The 21,658-nt window shown below is 39.8% G+C and overlaps 1 protein-coding gene across 1 annotated transcript in view; it reads left to right on the top strand.

The window, feature by feature from the left end:
- Window positions 1-21,153, top strand: part of fmn2a (formin 2a) — a 40,059-nt gene extending 18,906 nt beyond the window's left edge. Inside the window, exons 7-17 of the mRNA XM_078273297.1 lie at window positions 2,972-3,033; window positions 8,300-8,391; window positions 8,473-8,602; window positions 8,753-8,899; window positions 9,546-9,605; window positions 10,246-10,366; window positions 12,402-12,494; window positions 18,561-18,612; window positions 19,592-19,741; window positions 20,769-20,850; window positions 21,064-21,153. Coding sequence (XP_078129423.1) covers window positions 2,972-3,033; window positions 8,300-8,391; window positions 8,473-8,602; window positions 8,753-8,899; window positions 9,546-9,605; window positions 10,246-10,366; window positions 12,402-12,494; window positions 18,561-18,612; window positions 19,592-19,741; window positions 20,769-20,850; window positions 21,064-21,090 — 1,016 coding nt within the window. The 3' untranslated portion in view covers window positions 21,091-21,153. The remainder of the gene's footprint in view (window positions 1-2,971; window positions 3,034-8,299; window positions 8,392-8,472; window positions 8,603-8,752; window positions 8,900-9,545; window positions 9,606-10,245; window positions 10,367-12,401; window positions 12,495-18,560; window positions 18,613-19,591; window positions 19,742-20,768; window positions 20,851-21,063) is intronic.
- The last annotated feature ends 505 nt before the right edge of the window (window positions 21,154-21,658 follow it).

Here is a 21,658-nt window from a genome sequence, read left to right as displayed (position 1 = left end):
TGCTACTTTCTGCCTATAGACTGCCTACTATAGTATAGTGTTTTGTTTTGGTAAACAGCTATCTTCAGAGAGAAGGGTGGTATCTTCCTCCTTTCTATAGAGAATACGCAGCCATCCCAAGGTGTGTATTGGAGGTACTAACTTACAATAAACGGTAGACACGTTCATCCATAGCACACTGTAAAACCACATCCTTAAACCAAAACATCTTTTAGTACACTTTTTGTATTAAAAATTAAAATGTTGGCTACAGTATTGAGATATTGTTTGTTTTTGGAGTGCTGCTATCCCAGTTAATAAAATACATCTTGTTCTCAGTCTACTGGGAAGTGAGTAAGACTGAATATTGGGTGAGGTCATTGCCAAAGCCTAAACCTTCCGCCAGTAGTTAGCTTTATCACAAGTCATAATGTCACAAGCCATCTGAAATGCTTTTCCTTTTGTTACTCTCCCCCCTGTCTGTTTTTCTTTGCTCTCATTTTGCATAATCTCTCCCCATCTAACATCCACGTCGTTTTTCTCCGCGGCTCTGTCTTTCTCTGTTGAGTTGTCACCATCTTGTTTAAGCGGCTTTGTTAAAGTGAAGTCATTCAGGAGACGTTGATGGGAACAGACTGTTTTCCTGTTTTAGTTACTCTCTGATTGCTCTCCAGTCGTTGGTCATCCATGTGTCTAAACACTCTTTCTCATCTCCCCATCCTTCAGTAAAGCCTTTATTACAGCTTCAAATCTGTATCTCAATGGTAGCTGGGTAGGTTACATTAAAATAAATGTGCATTACAGAAACCATGGTGGTACATATTATACACTAGTAGCAACAAACAGTTATTTGGTGGGGCTTTTTCGTCTGCAGTATCTTGAATGCATCTCGTGGATTTTTACTCATGTGTTTCTGCCCTTAATGTAAGTCTTTGGTGCATCCATCTCAGGTCAGAGTAGAAGGGCAAGGGGGCAGCACTCATCAGCACTGTCATTCATCTCCTATGTTAGGACAGTTTTTGTCATAGTGAATAATTAGCGCTGATTGGAAACATCAGTATAGCATGTAGAGTAAGATCAGAGGGAAGATATCTGTGGTTTGTTGGTGAAGTGCTCAATATTGTGTGCTTGTTATTCCACAAAACACTGGCATGTCCACTGCCTTGCACAAATAACGTGTTTTTTATTTACTTTATAATGCATTTTAATTGAATGATTATTCGGTGTAAATAATTATAGCTTAAATTATTTCACCAAAAGAACAAAACCTGAAAGATTATGTATTAGCAATGCTATTGTTTTCCCATTCCTGAAATGATCTCATGTTCCCTTGTGCCGTTAGAGGTTTAAGATGATTAAAACATTTAATTTGTTTACAAAAGAGACAGATTCATTCGTCAACATTTTGTAATTGTCCCTTTCAGTGTAGTGAGTCATTGTTTTAGTTCCTCTTTATTGCATGATGAAGACAATGACTAGCAAAGCCATCATCACTTGGATATCTCTGACGTGAAGAAAAACAACTTCTGAATCATTGATTTAGATTCTTTGTTTGTTTTATGACAACCCAATTGCTCAGTAAGGAGTCAACACATCTTTCTTTTCCTCACAGCTGTTGTTTGTTGTCAGACTTGGCCGCCACTCTGCGTGTTTCATAGGACACTTCTGTGCGGTGTCTGCTTCCTGTGAGGCTTTGGAGCTCCAGTCACAGTATTAGATGGTGGTTGCCGGCGCCATGCTGGGGTTGAATGTGGTAGTCAGGGTAGACCCAGGCAGATGGGTCTGGCTTTTGGTCATAAGAGGTCTCTGTGTCAGAGTGATGATACAGCTTCTCCCATGTCTTTTTAAAAAGCTGTCTCCAATCAAACCAGCCAGCCAGACTCTGGTTCAGATAGTAATGAAAACCAAATGGTAACAAGAGAAGAGTGCGAGAAACAGAAATGGGGAGAGAGTCAGAGAGAAGGAAGTTATTTCTGTTGTGGCTTTGGAAGAGGAGAGAGTGTGAAGAGGTTAGAGAGTGACAGCAAAGAACTGGGAAAGAACTAGTGGATTTGCCCTTGTGGCACAAGAGTGAAGAGATTAAAAAGGCAGCAGGATTATATAAAGAGAAATAAAGCAATATCAACGCTGAAAACACTGACTGGAACAGTACAACAATCACTCCAGGTTTTTCCAAAATGCTTGCCCTTTCTCTAATTTAGTTTTTTTTCATGTTCTTTATTCTTGTTTTAAGTTAAAGCTTATAAGAATTCCGCTCACCAAGCATAATATGTGATGCAAAGTGCATTGAGTCCATTACTCCAAGTTGCTTTATCCCTTCTGACACTAGCTTTTCCCCCTGTACCTCTACAGCAAATCAGCAGATCAAAACAATGTGACACAACACAGCACGGTGAAATACATATATAGGTGTCGAGTGCTTCGCTGGGTGATTGTGTGTACAGCAACACCTCAGCCTCAACACCGCAGACCCCCGGGCTCTGTTTGTCTTTAAACATTTACTTTCAAAGGATTAATGCTCATGGGCGCCAGGTCCTCGCGCCGAGACAAAAAGGCGACACCAGGAATTCAAACACAGGAGTTCAAACACAGATCTTTGTACCTTTGACAGATTTCTAAGACCTTCGTATGTATGTTTTAGTTTGTGGCCCCTTCCATACTATTGTGATGAGAGCTGATATCTATGTAATTCACAGCATGCGGTACGTGACACTTTATGTGGGATTGCAGGGAGAATTTTGCCCTTGTTTCATGCCACCTTCAGCTCCAGCGAAGCAACAAAACAAAGATTGTATAAGGTGTTCTGCCAATGTTGGTAATCATTGTTTCAGTCAAAGCTAAATGTTCTAATCTTGACATTATAAAAGCGGAGCCCTGTTTAATGTTGCTTTGATTTCTGACTTGTTAATGGTGTTCCTTGAAGGTAGTGGAGAATTGTCATGACACGCTTTAGTGTTAGCATTAACCATGTCTTCTCTCCTTTCATCCACAGCCGTCCTAAATATGGACAACACTGTCGTTGATCTGGAGACTCTGCAAGCCCTTTATGAAAATGTGAGTATATCCAACAGGCTGGGGAGCTTTGAATTGGAACTGTTTTTATGGTTACAGCAGTCATACATTTTTTTTTACTTTTGCAATTTTTTTACTTTAAAGAAAGGATGATCAAGGCTCATGTGGACAGTGGTTTCAGTAAAGTCAATAGACCAGTTAAAAGACAATATCCCAAACTGACATACATTTCTGCACTTTTTTGCCAATATAGAACCATATAAATACAGTGTTGAGCAACAAACCCAGTAAAATGACACAAAGTAACACCACTGACAGCTCAGGCTGATCTTGAGTGCAGCATTCGGTGTTTTTTTCTTCCTCTGTGGTTTGCAGTAGAAGTATTATTTTTGTAACAGTTTGCTTGTGACAAATAGAATGATTTATGGTTACACATGTCATGCCGTAAATGAATAACAGGCACTCATTTTATTATAGAATGAAACCTAAGAAGGCTCAACAAGCCGTAATATCATCAAAATGGCAAAAAATAAATAATTAATCAGCTGTTAGTGTTGTTTTATTTGGCACTTCCCTGAGGGTAAGCCACAACCAACTGCTATCCATCAAAAGATACCTTTCGAGGATTATCAAAAAGCTGAACATTTGTTTACAGTGTAGGTGGGGAAAAAATCCACTTTTTAATTAAATTGGAATGTTCATATATATGTTAATATAAAGCAATATGTTTTTGGTCATATGGAGATGTCACTTCAATGTGAACATATTACTTTATGTGGAGTTCTTATTCCATGTTCCACTTAAAAGGGGGAACTAACGGAAGTATGCAAAAGAAAGAGGCGAGCCACAATCCGTACTGTTATGTGTGCTATTTGGCGACAGAGTCCTGTGTAGGTCTGTCTGCTGGCCCGGAAGGGACCAACACTTTTGCATAGTAAACATGTTTTCTTCACACTGGATTTGATTGACTTCACTTTTGTAATGCCCCTGTGCAGGGAAATGATAGTTGGGAATACTCCAGCATTTGATTCACACAGCTCCTCTTGAAAGTGCTTGTGTGGTTTAAAAAAAAAGGAGTGTGTAAGAGAGAGAGAGAGAGAGAGAGAGAGAGAGAGAGAGAGAGACTACACTGAACTTTGCCAAGTGAAATGACCACATTGTATCGTATAATATTAGCATAAAGAGAATTACGGAGTTGTCATCACTACTTTCCAATATGTCTACATTTTGGCTATAAAATGCTCCTTGTATACAATGAATACATATTCATCAAGCCTCACTGATAGGAAATCTCCCCCTCCCAGTGGAAATGGCTAAGGACTCGTTCGAAGTCAGGTCAGTAAATAATGGAACATGAAAACAGGCATGTTTTCCACATTTCAGCTGTAATACAGTTTTTAGATGCTGTGAAATTCCTGTGAATTGCTTTTTGGCACAACTACACAGGAAAGGCCTGGACCTTTGGCTGCCAGAGGCATATTAATAATGTTGATCATGGGAATGAGACTGAGGCTTGAGACAAGCTGTAGTTATGAACCAATGTGTCATAACTGAGGATCAAAAGTCTTCTAACCTCTACACTCACCCCAAGACTTCAAGCCCTCTCCCTCTCGCTCCTTCTCCTTCTTATGGCCTAAGGCTATGTTATTGAGTTGAGGAGCCAAATTGTTTCTCTTTTGTATTGCGAGACTCCATCCTGTCTGTGGGTCTCCAGCCCCCTAAACCACAGTTGGCAGCATAGTCAGCCTGTCTTGAGGAATGTGAGGGGCTTCTAATGGTTACACCCTCACTCACTGTGCAAGGAGCAAGATCACACACTGCCCTCACTCTCTTTTTCTCTCACACACACAAACATGCTCGCAAACAAACATCTTGACCCACACAATTGTGCACTTACTGTACTGTATGCACACAGAGACCGAAACCCACACAGTCAGGGACAGAGTCGCTGAGTCTGTGTGCTGCGGATTACAGCCACTCCTGTTCTTTGAACAATAAGCCACCGCCATTAAAGGGGTCACAGTGATAGTGGGACACCACTCCCTCCCCTCTAATATCACAAGGCATAATCTGGGTCCAGACTGGCTGTCTGAAGTTCAGACTCCTTTCAGCTGACAGTAGCTAAATGTCATGGAGGCCAGTTAAAGCCATAGTCCCTCCTACGAACTCTTACACTACAAATAATCACCTCATACTTTCTTTATTTTTAACGACAAGGCCTTGTGATGTCTAAATATAGTTTGCATGTTTATAACATGATGTAATTTGTCAATTGGACACTTCTTTGGCAGCTCAATGTACAAATAATCTCACAAATGTTGTTTCATTGAAAATTGTGTGGTATAAATAGTGATTAGGCCCTGGCTGGCTCTGTTTAGCCCTGCACTAGAAACCTGGCTAATGAATACCACTTGGCTACTGGTAGAATTCTGGCATCACAAATATCATCCTACTTTCCTTTGCATTTGATATTCCACATGGGACTGTATTTCTCATGCTAACAACCACTGCAACATGCCCTAGCAATTCAAAGATCACACGCTAATGTCTACTTGTCCCCAATTACACCAAACACTGCTGGGCTCCTCTGCTGCCCTTTGAAAAGGATCTGCTTTGTATTAAATATATTTACACTTGAAAACATCTCGAGAAGGCGAAGGAGAGCTTGCCCTCGTCGACAGAAGGCAGCGGTGTGTAGAATACTAATCGGGCCCTTAGTGCGTTTGATGCTGGTGTTTGATGTTTTCCAAGGATCCATGCCGAGGCCAAACCCTAGAGAGAAAGATGGAAAGAAACCAAGGGAGAGAGCAGACTGCTTCGACTCGACTTTGGGGGTCCATGGGCTTTGGAGGGACTGAGAGTTTACATTCTCTTCCTGGGGATGGTTTTATTGTTTTGCCCATCTGCATCAGACACATTAACATCTATTATCTTTGCCTCTTGTGAGACGAAGTGGCATTTCTGGCCCGTTTTTTTCATACCACCTTGTATAAAACTGTGGTCCAGAGCCTGGCAGCAGAATGATAGTCAGGAATTTAGTGTGGCTCAAGGCAGCTCTTTTAGCATTTCTGAAACGTAAACTGTATAGACTGGCATTCGGTTGAGTTTAAGTACAAAACGGCAGAATTATTTTTCGCTGGAGCTAAAGTTTGTCTGTAGGCATAAAGAAATGGAGAACTAAACTGACAACACAAACTGATCTCAAGTTTATCTGCTCAGCGTCTTGTTGATCACATTGCATGATCTTCATCAGCAGATGGAGTTTGCCAGTTGTCATGGAATTGTAGATGTTCAAATGTCAGTGTTTTCTGAGCGCTTTAAGAACTTCTTGTCCATGTTAGCTCCAAAGTTGAGGTTCAAGGTTCATTCTTAATCCGGAAAACAGTAATTTACAAAACATCGTCAAGTAGCTAGTGTCCTGGTGCTGTTGATCATATCACATTATCTTCATAAACTGACATTTATCTATTATTATTATTATTATTATTATTATTATTATTATTATTATTATTATACTTCATTGCTTGACTTTAGTGACTCAGAGGTCCTAATGATAAAAGTAACATCCAGGGTACTGGATGTTACTTTAAAACTGTAAAACTGGAATTATGCAGAGATGCACGTAAACGTCTTTGCGAACCTACGCAGAGGGGAGGAGCCAAGTTGCACACTTCCCAAATCTCCACAATGCATTGTGTGGACCCGTCCATTTACATTGATCAATCCAAATGTGTTGCTTGTTTCATGGATGTAGTGATTTGTCATCAGGGAAAAAAATGATTTTCATTTTCTTCTTCTACATTTTCTTTACATTGTGTTTTGCTAAATGTAACGCTGCTACCTGGACACATACGTTATACCCACAACCCATACAGGTATAAAAGAAACGCTCACACGGAATGTGTCCGAATGACACCCATGTATGTTCACCCTTAGAAGCATAATTCCAGTATCGTACGTTAGTTAGGCATTAAGAGCTCAATCTGAAGAGTTTGTTTCCCTGATCAAACTGTTTGCATACTGTATTTTGGCCAGCTAGTCTTAACACTTAGTTAAGGTTTAGATTTGAGTAAGGAAAAAAAACATTTTTCAACTGTGAGACTTTGTTATTCATGACATTAGGGATCAACGCTAACTTTTTAAAGTGGTTGCCGACTCGGCTACCAGGCATCAGCTTTTGGTTGCCAAAATTGACAATACAGTTGCCTAGTTTTAAACTGCCTATATTTGTTATGTAACTATACCACACATTTTAATGTTGCAATATAATTTCCCAGTCCTCTCAAATATCACAAAACTCACAGATCAGATCATGGTTTTGAGTCACAGATCGGATCAATCTTCAGATCAGCACAAAAAGGGGGGAATTTAGGTGATTATGAAAAATTTAATAACTTTTTAACAATTACTTCTTTCACCAGTAAATTGCTGTTAAAAGACAAAAACAGATGAGAAAAGGAAATTTTACAATAACTTTGAATGCACCACGAGGTTTACCAGTAAACGCAACATTTAGTCCTGTCTGCATTGTTTCTCCAACAACAGAATTGACCAGTGCTAATTTGTGTCTTAGCTCATAGCTTTAGTGGCAGATGGTTGTACGTCCTGGTGTTGGAATCCTCTACAGTGAAATACAGTCACACTTTTACACCGTTTAGCTAGCTGTCAGCATTTTAACCAGTTACTACTGTAGCTAATGATAGGCTAACGTTATCTGCTGCCAATTGTAACGTGTTATTAGTGTTAACTTGCATCCCGTGCAGCGATGCATCTGTTGCCTCTAACATCTGTTTTGGAGCATCAGAGAGCAGCGCAGACATTTAGGTGGCACCGTAATGAGGCACCAAAATCTGCGTTGCTATTCCGTACGGTAGATACTGGGCATTTTAACATGCGCCATTAACATGAACAGAAAATTGCGTTGTCTGTATCTTTTCACGGCAAACGCACGTGTGTGGAAAGCGGTCGCGCAGCAGCTGAAATGTTGCGCTGCGCACAAACATAGTGTTTATACTTTACGTAGACAACTAAATAAATTGACTTATTTTGAAATAATTTTTGATTTGTTTTTAAAAAACACAAATATTGAACAGTTGGTTGCCAAAGGGGACAACCAGAAGCCACGAAACAGTTGCCAATTGACTCAATCTGGTTGCCAGGGGCAACCGGGCAATTGTTACTGTCCAGCCCTGGACATTATACATTCATATATTTAGACATTTTTATGGTATCATAAGTACCTCTGGGTTTCACCTGCCTATATATCATACACTCCCATATTAACTTAATTCGCTTTTTCATTTCACAGAGAGCACAAAATGATGAGATGGATGGTATTAAAAAGCATATTAAATCCTCCAAAGACAAGGAGGATGCCAAGCCACTGGACAAGCCTGAACAGTAAGCGCCAAACCTACCTTTTGAACCAAACTCATGTAAATATCAGTAAATAGATGGTGACTGATCTTATGCCTTTATCAGGTTTCTATTCCAGTTATCCCAAATCCCCAACTTCTCTGAACGAGTGTTCTGCATCCTGTTTCAGTCAACTTTCCATGAATGTATCACCTCAATCCTCCGCAAAATAGAAATTCTTCAGAGAGTATGCAAGGTGAGCCACTGGCCCTCTTCTCGTTTAATTTTCTTTTCTGTCACTCTATTTAACCTTCATACCTCCATCTTGTGTGTGTGTGTGTGTGTGTGTGTGTGTGTGTGTGTGTGTGTGTGTATGTGTGTGTGTGTGTGTGTGTGCGCACACCAGACTCTTCAGAATGGTAAGTGTGTATTCCAGGTGCTTGGCCTGGTGCTGGCTTTTGGCAACTTCATGAACGGAGGTAATCGGTCTCGAGGGCAGGCCGACGGCTTCACCTTGGACATTCTGCCAAAACTGAAGGACGTTAAGAGCAGTGTGAGTCTGTGTTACAGGGGTAAAAGCAAACATCACTCGCTCTACAAGAGCAGACTCTATTCAGTGTTATTCACAAGCATACAGGAGACTGTAGTGTATGTGTGTAAAATATGCAAAGGATAATGTATGAGCTCCCACAGAAACAGCTTTATTCTGTAATTCACATTGTACTAAAAAAATGAGTGGTGTGGGAAAATGGCGATCTCAGTTTTACAGTTGTCCTATCTATGGTCGAGCCCAGAGCTGAGAGTCCAGGAGTTGAAAAGGGACCTTCATTGCTGCCAACTACAAGGACCATAACTGTGCAGATTTAGAGGAGAGGCCTTTCTCTTTACTGTTCTTATTCAATATCACAACGGGCTCAGCGTGCCCTTGGCACTGCCATATAAGGACACAGTGGTTGAGTTTTTGTGGTGGTGGACCGGGTAAGGTATCCATAAAGAACATCAAACTTTCCACTAACTTGGAGTTATGACAGCCCAGCATAGTCATGTTTTGTTGTATTGCTTTTCCAATGCCATGATTTATCCCCAACTTCTATGACCGCTGTCTCTATTGTTTGTCCTGCACAAATTGAAACGCCCTGCTCCAAAATGATTAAATTAATAAATAAAGGGGTTTATTTATTTTGATCTTTTTCTTTCAGGATAACTCCCGGAGTCTTTTGTCCTACATTGTTGCTTACTATTTAAGGCACTTTGATGAGGTATGTTTTGCTTCCTGTTTATTTGAATCACTTTTCTGTTTTAGTCTGATTTGCTTAGAAATCCTTCCAGAGCTCTCGTTTCATCTCCTCTCTTGCCAGAGGATACCATGGCTTATCCTTTATCAAATTATTTATTTTCTCTTTCCTCCTTTACAACAGAAACAAATCTCTCTCCTTCCTTGGCTCTCTTTTATAATTCTCTTTCTGTCTTTCACTCTTCATCTCCCGCTCTCGCTCTGCTTTGGTCTGGGTTCATTCAAACCTGCAGTCTGTTCATTGGCACAGCATCCAAAGGAGCGCTAGTGTAAATAATTAGGTTCTCCAGATGAGATGAACTCAGTAGAGTGCTGCTTGCCAAAATCAACCTGCATGACATGGCTCAAGCACTCATAATGGCCTTGTAGTAACTCTGATTTCTGCACCAAGCTTAATTGTCATTATCTGCTGTAGTTTCAGCCATATCTTCTGTGGGATGTTTGGACTGCTGATAAGAACATGTAGGGCTCTGAAGACATGTATTTCAATACAGCCTGGTGTATACAGTGTATGCTAGAGAGGCCCTCTGCCATTTGAGGACAATTGACTTTGACACTGGTGTGTGTTTTTTTTTTGTGCACAATTGTGCTTTGTGCTTTGCCAGGATGCTGGCAGAGAGACGTGTGTCTACTCACTGCCTGAGCCCCAGGACCTTTTCCAGGCCTCCCAGATGAAGTTTGAGGACTTCCAAAGAGATCTGCGCAAGCTGAAGAAAGACCTCAATGGTATTGTTGTCAACCTACATTACACAATTTCCCCTCTGTTTATAATTCCAAAACTTGGCCATGCCATATCCAGCAAATGGCAGATTTGGCAGGTGTCATATCATATTCCAAGATACCCTCACAAGGAAATTTGCAGTATGCAGCAATATATTATATATTAATCCATGCACATACCACCTAGCACAATGGAAAATAATTTTCCAAACCTGACCAGCTATGGTCATGTGTGGATCGTAGAGGCGGGTCAACAGAGAGATAGCATCTGTTTGTTGTACAGACGAGTTAACCAGAAGCAGATGTGACTTGTCAGATGTAGACTCCTGTTGGACCTGGTGTGCCTTTATTGTCCTCATGAAGTAGAGATCAAAATATAGAGGGGGCAAGGTCAGGGAACTTCCACTAGCTGTGTACACTGTCAAAGGTTCTGCAGCTATTCACTGAATGGGAAAAGGCTCTCCTGTTGCTCTGAATCACCTCACCCTGCAAGGCGCAAACCTCCAACACACAACAATGAGACTATTTTGAAGAATTTCAGAAGACTCCTGCATGTATCCGTGCATGCTGTGCACTTTGCCCAGGGGGGTTCCTAAATATGATTCTGATTTGGTTAATGGCTGACTTTTTAATTCATTAATTCTTTTCATTCATTCAGTTGTTCAATCAATTCCTGAACCTATACGCATGGTTAATCTATTATATAACTTTCCATGACTAACCAGCTTTTTTTATATCAACATATAATTATTATATTTAGGTAAAACATTTTATTAAAGTTTTGTCAGCACTAACCATCAACTTTAGGTGGGAAAAAACCCAAAATGATTGTTTAGTGGATTTCACAAGCCAAGGAGTAAACCATAATTTCTATTGAACTATGATTACAATAATGTAATTCCTCAATGAAGTCAAACTACAAAACTACAGTCCCATTCATTTTGTATTGGTATTAAAACAAATGCATACATTATATAACATTAGTAAACATATAAAAGAGGCTTATTAAAATTTGAATGAACGAGTTATGTTATTGCATATCGAGATGTCAGGAAAAAAAGTGGGGAAATTGGATTATACTTAACTGATTGGTTGAGTGAAAAGAGTCCTAATGAATGAGGCAGTTGGGAAATCCTTCCTTTCATTACTCTGTTTCAAGTCACTCAGAACACTTTCCAAGGACTTAAATGCCTACAGGTGTGTGTGTGTGTGTGTGTGTGTGTGTGTGTGTGTGTGATTCCCCAAACCTGGTCTGTTCTCTATCATATTTTATGTATCTTTCCTGCTAAACCAATTAGGTGCCTGATCCGTGTTGCCAAATATTGTTTTTCCTCTGCCATAATGATTCTTTAGGCTGTTCATTATTTGCAATTCATAAAGATGGAGTTGCTGGCAAGGGAATTGGACTTGCGTCTGCTTTGACCCCAGTGGCAGTGGCACATGCTGACCGTACATAAATACATCATCACATGCTATACCTGCAGACCTCTTCATTACCTAGCATAGCCAGCTGAGTGCTCTAACAGACGTGGGCTTCGATGACAGTTCCCAGAGGGGGGTTCCGATTGGTAGACGGTGCACAAATGGCCTTGGCTGGCCCGAAGGACATCAGTAAGCAACGCAGTGGAGAGAGCTCGCTGTGTACCTTTTTGGTTAAGGCACCATATGGTCTATGAGTTACCACTTGCCCACTCCTGACCTCCCTGTTCCCTTAAGCGCCTCATGGCCTCTCCACCTATAAGGCTCTTGAGCAGAGTTTGTGTATCCGTAATGGTTGCAGATAGAGCGTGACGATAAGTTTCTCCCGGGATCAGAGCGCAAGCCTTCCTGGTTCCTGGGGGTGCCTTATTAGTCATTATGGGTCATTAAGTCTTTGCCGACACTTATTCAGCAGAAATTCAGCAGAGATTTATCAAAGCAGGCTCAACTGGGGTGAAGTGCAGTGTAGAGTTTGCAATTACAACACAAATGCTGGATAACATATTATTGCTCTCAACAGACTTTTTTCCCCTCTCATCATGATCATCTCTTATTGTTTCAGTATGCTCGGCTGAGACGGAGAAGGTTTGCAAGTTGTCCTCTGAAGAGAACATGCAACCCTTTAAGGACAAGATGGAGGAATTTCTTAGCCAAGGTGGGCCTGTTTTCCAAATCAATTGAATATGATGATTAATAAGACTTTCACCAGTCTCATTAAAAGATACTCTATTTATGTAGTTTTCTTTTTTCCAACAAATCCCATCAAAAGACCAAAACCAACAATGAACTGATCCTACTCACAAGTTTTGTCTGTGTAGCCAACGCCTGATATATCTTATTACTCTGTGCCATAGGCCTTTATGGTTGTTCAAAAACAAAGAACATCAGTCAGCCGCACCGTAGGTGACATGTTCCTTCATTTTCCTAACCATGGGCACTTTAGTGTGTGTGTGTGTGTGTGTGTGTGTGTGTGTGTGTGTGTGTGTGTGTGTGTGTGTATATATATATATATATATATATGTATATATATGTATGTATGTATGTATGTATATATATATATATATATATATATGTATATATATGTATGTATGTATATATATATATATAATAGGGGTGGTACGGTTCACAAAACCCACGGTTCGGTTCGTATCACGGTTTTAGGGTCACGGTTTTCGGTTCTGTACGGTTCTTGTTATTTTTTCTTTTAATCTTTAACACTCCAGAAATATACTTCAGCATATGATAGCTTAATTATCCACAATGTAGGATACAGTATTAAATAATTATATAGTTATATCATGTAATCATGCACAAACTGAATTTGACTTGACTTTAAGCACATTACTGGGACCATCTCTGAGGAAAGCTAGGTGAGATTTTGATACAGCAAGAGGGAAGACATTGATGATTTCAACATGCTTTTCATTTATTTGGCAAAAAAAGGAGAATGTGTATTGTCATCTAAAGGAACTTATGTGCCTTTTTAGCACATGAAGATTGAAATATTACAGAATATCAATTGAAATAACTTGCATTTATCAAACTGCCAACTTCAGTGTAGCTCTTACAAAAATGTATCCTTTAAAAGAAAAAGGGAGGAACTCTTAAAGCTCCGTCTTTTGAATAAGTCAGAATACGTTAAACATAAAAACAGTTTCCATTGTTAGTTAATTTCCTATCCTGCCCTGGGCTGGGAGACACAGTCATACGGTTTGATAAAGTACTTATTGGACTTATCATTGCACTTACAATAACGAGCGTAGCTGTCAGGTCCTCCTGTATACGTCTCGTCTCCGTTTTTTCCTGCATCCACCGTGTGCGTTTGTGTGTGCGTTTGTGTGTGTGCACGTGCGTGTCAGTCGTGGGGAGAACTGAGCAGCCCCTCCCGCTGCAGAGACCCGACATGATCTAAACTGCAGCCGCTTCAGCGAATTGTGAAAAAACTTTACAGTACATTAATGTTAAAATGTTTACAGGTTGGCAGGACGATCTGAAATGTTTTGCACAGTCTTTAGCTGTACGTTTTGTTGGTAACTTGTCCACACCTCTTCTTTCGCGCGAAAGGGAAACACACTGTCTGAGGTCACATACGAGCACCTGACGGGCACGAGGCTACATTGCGCATGCGTCGAACCGTGCGGCACACACACGCTCCGAACCAAGACAAGCGGACTGAGCGGTTCGGATGTTTTTTCATGAACCGTACCACCCATAAAAATATATATATATATAAAAATAAAATATCGCCAGCCTTATCCTTTTAATTATGATGAAACCAGGGATGGTCAGTTTAAACATTGTTTGCTCATCTGTATTACCATCAGGAGTTAAAATTTAAAGAAGCAAATAATTTATCCCTCCTAATTCAAAAAGTACTCCGTGCTGGTGTACCCATGGCATATCTGCGTGAGTAAACGCAGCAGTTCATCAATCAGAATGATTTTAGTCTTCTATGTCTGCAGAAACATCTAAATCTGTTTCATGTCTTTTTCTGGTTGATACACACACACACACACACACACACACACACACACACACACACACACACACACACACGTTTGTTTCACTATCTTTGTGGGGACCTGTCATTGACATAATGCGTTCCCTAGCCCCTTACCATAACCTTAACCATCACAACTAAATGCCTAACCTTAACGCTTACCCTCACCCTAACCATAACCTAATTCTAACCCTAATCCTAAAACCAAGTCTTAACCCTCAAACAGCCCTTTAACCTTGTGGGGTCCAACATTTTGGGCCCCACAAGGCTGTGCAGACCCCACAAGTATACTGTATTCCCCGGTTTTTGGACCCCACAAATAAAGTAAAACAAGCACACACACACACACACACACACACACACACACACACACACACACACACACACACACACACACACACACACACACACACACACACACACACACACAATGGTTCACTCAGTGTTGTTTCCATAGGGATGTCTGTTTATACCAGGGTGTATTAAATAACTCACAGCTATTGTTTCAAGTATCTGCTTTGATAGATCATGCACTGTGTTTTATGTTAATCTCTACCTTTTTATGGAAAGGAAGATTTAGGATGGGCTAAGGTGAACTTGTCATGCAGTCTGTTAAATTGACTTTGGATAACAGAGCTAAATGCCTGAGAGGCTGGAATAAAACTGACTTGTTTGGTACCTGATCCCTTTCCCTTTAGTACTTTTGACGTCAACTGTTATTGTCATGATATGTATATGTCATATGTTATTGTCATGATATGTATATGTCATATGTTATTGTCATATATTTATCTTTTTTCCTTCTGTTAAAGATTTTCCCTCAGTTCCTGCCTTCCTTTATTTTTCCACTCTATCTGCTGTCCTGTTCTAATAACAAGTTTTTTTCTTTCTGTCTGTCAGAGGAATGAGAGATTAGAAGCACCATGTTGCCTCCATGACCTCTTCTCTCTTTCCATCACTCCTTCACTCCTATTAGGAAATCAAATAAACCTTCACAGGGAGGTGTTTACTAAGAGGGCTGTTGAAACAATGATGATGAATTGATTGTAAACAATGAGCTTTCTCTTCCCATTTCCCATTTATTCCAAGAGTCTACAGCTATGATGATTACCATGTTCACTATTTAAGTAGGGGGGGGTGGCTGTTGGGGCTGCAGCCCCAAATGTTGGCCTGAGTCATATAGGGTTTTAAAATAACTTCAACTGTGTGTCATTTTCCCTCAGTCTCTCTGACTGGACCGGAAAATCAATGGAGCAAAAGTTCAATTACTGTGGAAATATTGCCACTCTACAGCGTAGTATAAGAAAAGTAGAATTCAAGATTAGTAATGCTGTTTACTCCAAACTCCTATCCTACCTCTGTTATGTCATGCCTAACTTCAAAATAGTATATTTAACATCAGACAATTTATGCCTCTTTTTTTGGTGGCAGAAGTGAAAAATTAGTTTTTGTTAAGTTATTGTGTTCTTGTTTTAAAATGATAAAGAAGTAGATACCATATAGGATGTAGGCTCTACAGGATGATGTTTTTTCAATGGCAACTATCATGTTTTTCCCAAATAATGTATATCTTTTTAGGAATTCTATTGAAAAATAGTGCATACAGTATGGCTGCAGTAACTGTGGGGAAAAAATCTCCCTGGGGGGAGCTTGTTTTGTGCCAATCCATCATGTAGATAAGAATCTATTTCTGTGGATAAATAAAAACCTTGATAGATGCTAGATTAAAAAATCTGGTTCACCAAAGTCATTAGGACTAATCCTCTGGGCACCAAGGATATCTGTACCAAATTTCATGGCAATCCATCCAGTAGTTGCTGAGATATTTTAGTCTGGACCAAAGTGGCTGACCAACATTGCTATCACCAGTGCCATGCCACTAGCATTTTAAGTTCTGAAGGAGGCTAACTGCTACTACTACATTTTTGTTCTAGATATTGTTCTGATAAAATCCATTAAAAAATGTAGTCATGTTTATCAGTCATGTCCACCAGATGTCACACAGACGTGCTTTTTTTCTTTTCATAATCTGACATCTACAACAATATTGGGATATTACGGTCCAGTTCAAAGGTGTAAGACTTAATTTGTTATGCTTGTTTTAACATAACATGCTAAATGTCATTCTTTATGTAGCATTGAATTTGACCTTGGCTACATTTAGTTGACTGTGACCAATCTTTCTGAAGGATCCAGCTCACAGGCCTCTCCTCCAACTGCTTTTGTATTCAGATGAGAGTATAATATATAGCATATGTTCTTCCGCGGTAATGCTCACTGTCCATTTTAAAGGAAGTCTGCAGATGAAAGCATCGCTCCCCGTTTCCACCCCTTTCTTTTCCTCTCTCCTTTCCTTTCTCTCTGTGTTTGAGAGAAATATTTGAGTTCTCTCTTTGATGCAAATGACGAGGTTTTTCCTCTGAAAGCAGAATGTAAGCACCATAACATGGACTCAGAAGGCTCCAGACGGTTGTTGGGGTTCCTCCACTGCGGCGGTGAAAAAAGAACAACAGCCAAATGTCTTATTTTTGTTATTTCTGTAATTTCTAAAAAGCCTGGGGTTAAACTGTTTCTGGCTCCACAGTTTAAACCGCTTTTGTTTATTTTCTGACCATGAAACTAACCACAGAATAACAGTGGGAGCGGACTTGTTGGAGCTCTGCTGTTTGGTCTAGCTCGATTTTCCCCGCTCGCTTCACAAATTCTCATGCATGCAGGCCTTTGATGGAGTCACTGTGACTAGCAAGAGAGCACTGGCCATGTGATAATCTGTTTCTGATGGACATAAAGATTAGTAAGACTGATGTCAAACTCTCCCTTTTCGAACCCGCTACAACTGCTGCTTAGGATGTCACATCATGTTGGCAGAGTATGGTTACAATCAACATGTACCACGTTATATTAGTCACGTATTAAATAAAGATATTGATTTGTATCTCGTTGAACCACATGATCTTTAAATAATCCTTGAAATGTTTTCTGCTTTTGTTTTGTTGTAAATACAGTGTTACACATTTTCTCAGTAGATAAGAACACAATTAATCATCTCATATTGAATGGTTCAATGTTTCCAGAAATAGATTTACATCGCTTGTAGCATAATCTTACAGTTCAGGGTTATAGTAAATGGTAAGTAGCATCTTAAAACCGTTTTTCTCAAAGAACAAAGCACAGTCCTGATATTAAGATGCTTCTAGCGAGCCCTATTTATATTATTTATCAATTTGTCATAATTTATTGATGAGCTGTCAGCAGAGAGAGAGAGACGATTGTGGGCTACAGCGTGATTTAGCACTGTGGAATGGTAAAGCACAATGCTGGGCTCAATGGGTTTGTCTGAGATCTTTAGATGTGGCTCTGGCTTCAATTACACGTAGCAACCAGATATTCCCGGGATAAGAGCAGAACACAGATTTATGCCAGGACAGATTCTCCGTCCCATCTACTGTCATGTCTGTCTTGGAAAGCATTGAGGAGGCCATAGGTCATTTTTGATCATTTGACAGTTAAAGGCAGCAGCAGCTTACAGATAATTCACCTTGAGGGGACAGAGAAGCTGTGTGGGAGAGAATTTAATGTCTAACCTTAGCTAAAGGATATAGACCAGCAAAAAAATAAAAAATACATCGGGGGTCGACTCTACTACGATATATTTAAAATATTGAAAAATCAGCGCGTGGATCTGAAATTTGATAAGTAGTAACAGCAATTTCCTGAATGAGGCTTTCACATTTCACTGCTGTTCTCTTATATCACCATTCATAACAGTCAAAATGATCCTGATGGCCGGCTGAGATAAATGTTGTGGCCTGCTGGAAAAAAGTCCTAATGTGTACCATGGTGTCCAACTGCCAGTTTTCTTACCCTCTCGCTGTCTCTGTTACTCTCTCGCACACACAAACACACAGTCATCTGTCTTTTTGAAGTAGCCCTGCACAAAGAAGCACTTGTCCTACAATCTGCAGTACTCATTTGTCAGTTGTGCAACAGCGGACAATCCAACACTTAATAACCTGGTGGCATATCACTGACCTTGAAGATGCCTGTTGATTTTAAGTAATAGTGACATGTGGAATTCTCCTATATACAAGTTACATTGTGGGTGAAATATGTTTGTTCTGATGTGACAGGAAATCCTGAATCGGTCCTAATCCTAACTTAATCCTGTATTTACTTATGCGTTCCTCTTTCCTTTTCATCAAAACGTGTCTTCTTTTACAGCCAAGACAGAACTGGAAATGCAAGAGAAGCAGTTGGCAGACACTCAGAAGATGTAAGAGCTTTCTTTTTCTTTAAACATTTTTCTGCAGCTGAAAAGTCACTTCTGTTCCATTTCATGGGTTTACATTCAATCTTTTCTTAAGCGTCAAAACGGTGATCACAGTTGTGAATTTAAAGGTATGGGCAACACAGGATAATGCAATTCAATGCAGTTTGAAGTGATATATTCTCACTGCAGTAAAGAAATATATAATCTTGCTGCTTTGTCAATATTTAGGACTCTTGGTTCCTTCAGTTACAAGGAAGGTGCAGGCCATCATGCCAGGCCTTCAGTAGATGGGAGGCCCCCTGTGCGGTGTCTGTGTTGTTTATCTAAGCAGAGCGAGAGTAGACAGCCTTGGCTCCAGGCTTCTGTTACTGCTGGATAGGAATGTGTTCCTATAGCACACTCCAAACAAAGACTCCAACCTGTCCACTGTATTGATCCACTGCAAATGGCCACCGCATTTAACACTTTAAAATGTTTCATCCCCTGCCTTATGCACCCATTGCTTTGGCTAGATCTGTCTTTGTCAATATGTTGTGGACATCTTTTCCCTTCCTCTCTTTCCTCCACCCATGCTTACATATACTGTGCAGTATGTGCATGTTTATGTACACAATCTTACATACAGTAGAGGTTTATTCACACCAGGTAGAGGAGTAACAAAGCTAAACACTGTATATGAGATATATAAATTGTATTTTAGTCCTGGAAGTTAATCTGTCAAGGACAAACTGAATGACTGTGCTGCTTTAGAGGCAGTAATTCCATTTAGTGTGCACTGTTCTTTTTTTGAAATGCACAGTTATTTTTTTATTTTTTTTATTTTACTCACCTATTAAATCTCTGAAACAGCATATTATTCCAAGATTAAGTTTCATATTTTGCATATTTGCTTTTCTTTGTTGTCTGACAATCTGTAGGTTTCTGTAATCTCATGTTGTAATAGTAGTGGTCTTGAAGTAATGTTTTTGTTCTCTCTCCTCAGCTTCTTGGAGTTGAGCATGTCCTTCTCGGTTAAACCCAAGGCGGGAGAGAAAGAGGTCTCTCCCAACACTTTCTTCTCCATTTGGCATGAGTTTTCTACAGATTTCAAAGACCAGTGGAAGAAGCAGAATAAGCTGATGTTACAGGAACGGTGAGAATATGATGACAAGTTTCCTGTTTCAGAATGTGACATTATACTTCATATATCTTCTTCTGAATGGACACTTGAACCTATTGTCCTAAAATCAAATCCCTTGTCTCTTCTGGGAGGGTACACCACTCTCTCACCTTTAAAATGTTGTTACAGCTACACCAATGTTTCTACATTTAGAATTTTCCCCAAGTGAAAGTTCCCGATCCATTAATAACTTGCAGTCCATCTCGTGTTCACTGAAGATCCTATCAGATTCATTCAAATTTATGAAGGGAAAAGAGGTTAAATGACCCAAATCGTTGTCCTCACCCCAGTAATGAAAAGAACACATGCAGCATCCAGTTAGCTTCCAGTGGTTTGATGAATATAAAGATACTGCTGCATATGTCAACAAAAAACAAATTGGTCCATTATGCCAAATGAAGATTGAATTGTGATACGTATTTGTAAGGGAAGCAAAAATGTCACAAGCTTTGCTTTTTCAGTAGGAAAGAATAAAAAAAAATTGAAAGCATTAACTCTTTGCTCTTTGCCATAGGCAATCATCACAATTCTCTCTCTGCTGGTTTTCCTGTAAGACTCCAGTGGAACTATACAGTAGATATAAATCCTCACCTGTATGGATATGCAAACATGCAACACTGGCGCACACAGTACCCATGTAATGAGTAGAGGCAAGATGATGTCCGTTGGTATAAATTGTACTCAGTCAATGCCAACATGCTGATTATTTGTCTTTTTAAAAGCACAAATGAGTAGTGACACTGCTGGCTCTCTCTGTGCAGCAGAGTGAGTCATTCCAAAGTAGTAGGACTGGCCCTTTGACAAACCGACATCACTACGTCCAAATACCACATGACCATAGTCTGGATGACCCAAGCTGGATTTTTTTTTTTTTTTTCCCTCCATCGGTCTTTTTTATATAGTTAATTTCAGCAGCAGTGTGAATGAATATGTGTCCGTCCAGTTATGTGCTTTTGAGGTCTCCATAGGATGACTCATGGTTATTACTGGTGTTTTTCAGGGTCAAAATGGCTGAAGAGTGCTTCAAACAAGCCAAGGAAAAGGCTTCCTACAGTGTGAAACCCAAACATGCAACTGGAATAGTACGTCTTTACACTTCTTGTCACAGTTACTATATGGTCTCATCTTTATTTGTTATTTAGCTCTAGCAATACCGGCCCTCTCTTCTTTTTTTTCTTCCCATGATGCAAATTGTCTTCTCCTTCCAAACACTTGTCAGGGTGATAAAGTAACAACACTCATGAGTGCCAGTGCTGCCAGCTGTAAATAACTCAGGCCTGTTTTTTATTTCACAGAAAGCAAAGCTGGGTCAGAAGATCTGAGGCAGAGAATGGAAAATTATCATCACCCAGCCTGTTGCACAAGCAACGTTTGTACAATCTAACATCTCATCATGACTCATCAGTCATTTTTACATTTATTTGCTTCCGGTATATGTTTTCAATTGATTTAGACCTGATGTTTTTGTGAGTTAGTTCAAAGTGGATATTATATTGTTTAAAAGTGAAATGAAAAATTACATTTTCAGCTACCCATTCATACCACTCTTATAATTAAATGAAATATTTCTACCAAAATACATCCTTAAGCTGAGATGATTAAATGTAATTGAGTCATTTGCCAGAAAATGCTCAGTGCTGTCTGAAATTTGTAGCAACACTATATCCAAGCTTTCTCAGTTTTCTTTAAGCCATATGTAGCCTATTTTTCTTATTTTTACTACAATTCCCAAGCCTAGTTCATGGGTAGGAATAAACACTTCCTCTTTGTCTCCTTAATGGTGAAAAGCACAGAATTTTATAACACTTCTACATCGTAGGTATGGCTCACCTGCCAGACCGAAAGTGCCTTATTGCACAGCGGAGGGGTTAAATGAGACATCTGAAATTA

This window comes from Sander vitreus, chromosome 17 (assembly GCF_031162955.1).
Source record: "Sander vitreus isolate 19-12246 chromosome 17, sanVit1, whole genome shotgun sequence".
NCBI lineage: Eukaryota > Metazoa > Chordata > Actinopteri > Perciformes > Percidae > Sander > Sander vitreus.
Note: the sequence above shows the minus strand (reverse complement) of the source record. Positions and strands in the feature narration are given on the sequence as shown.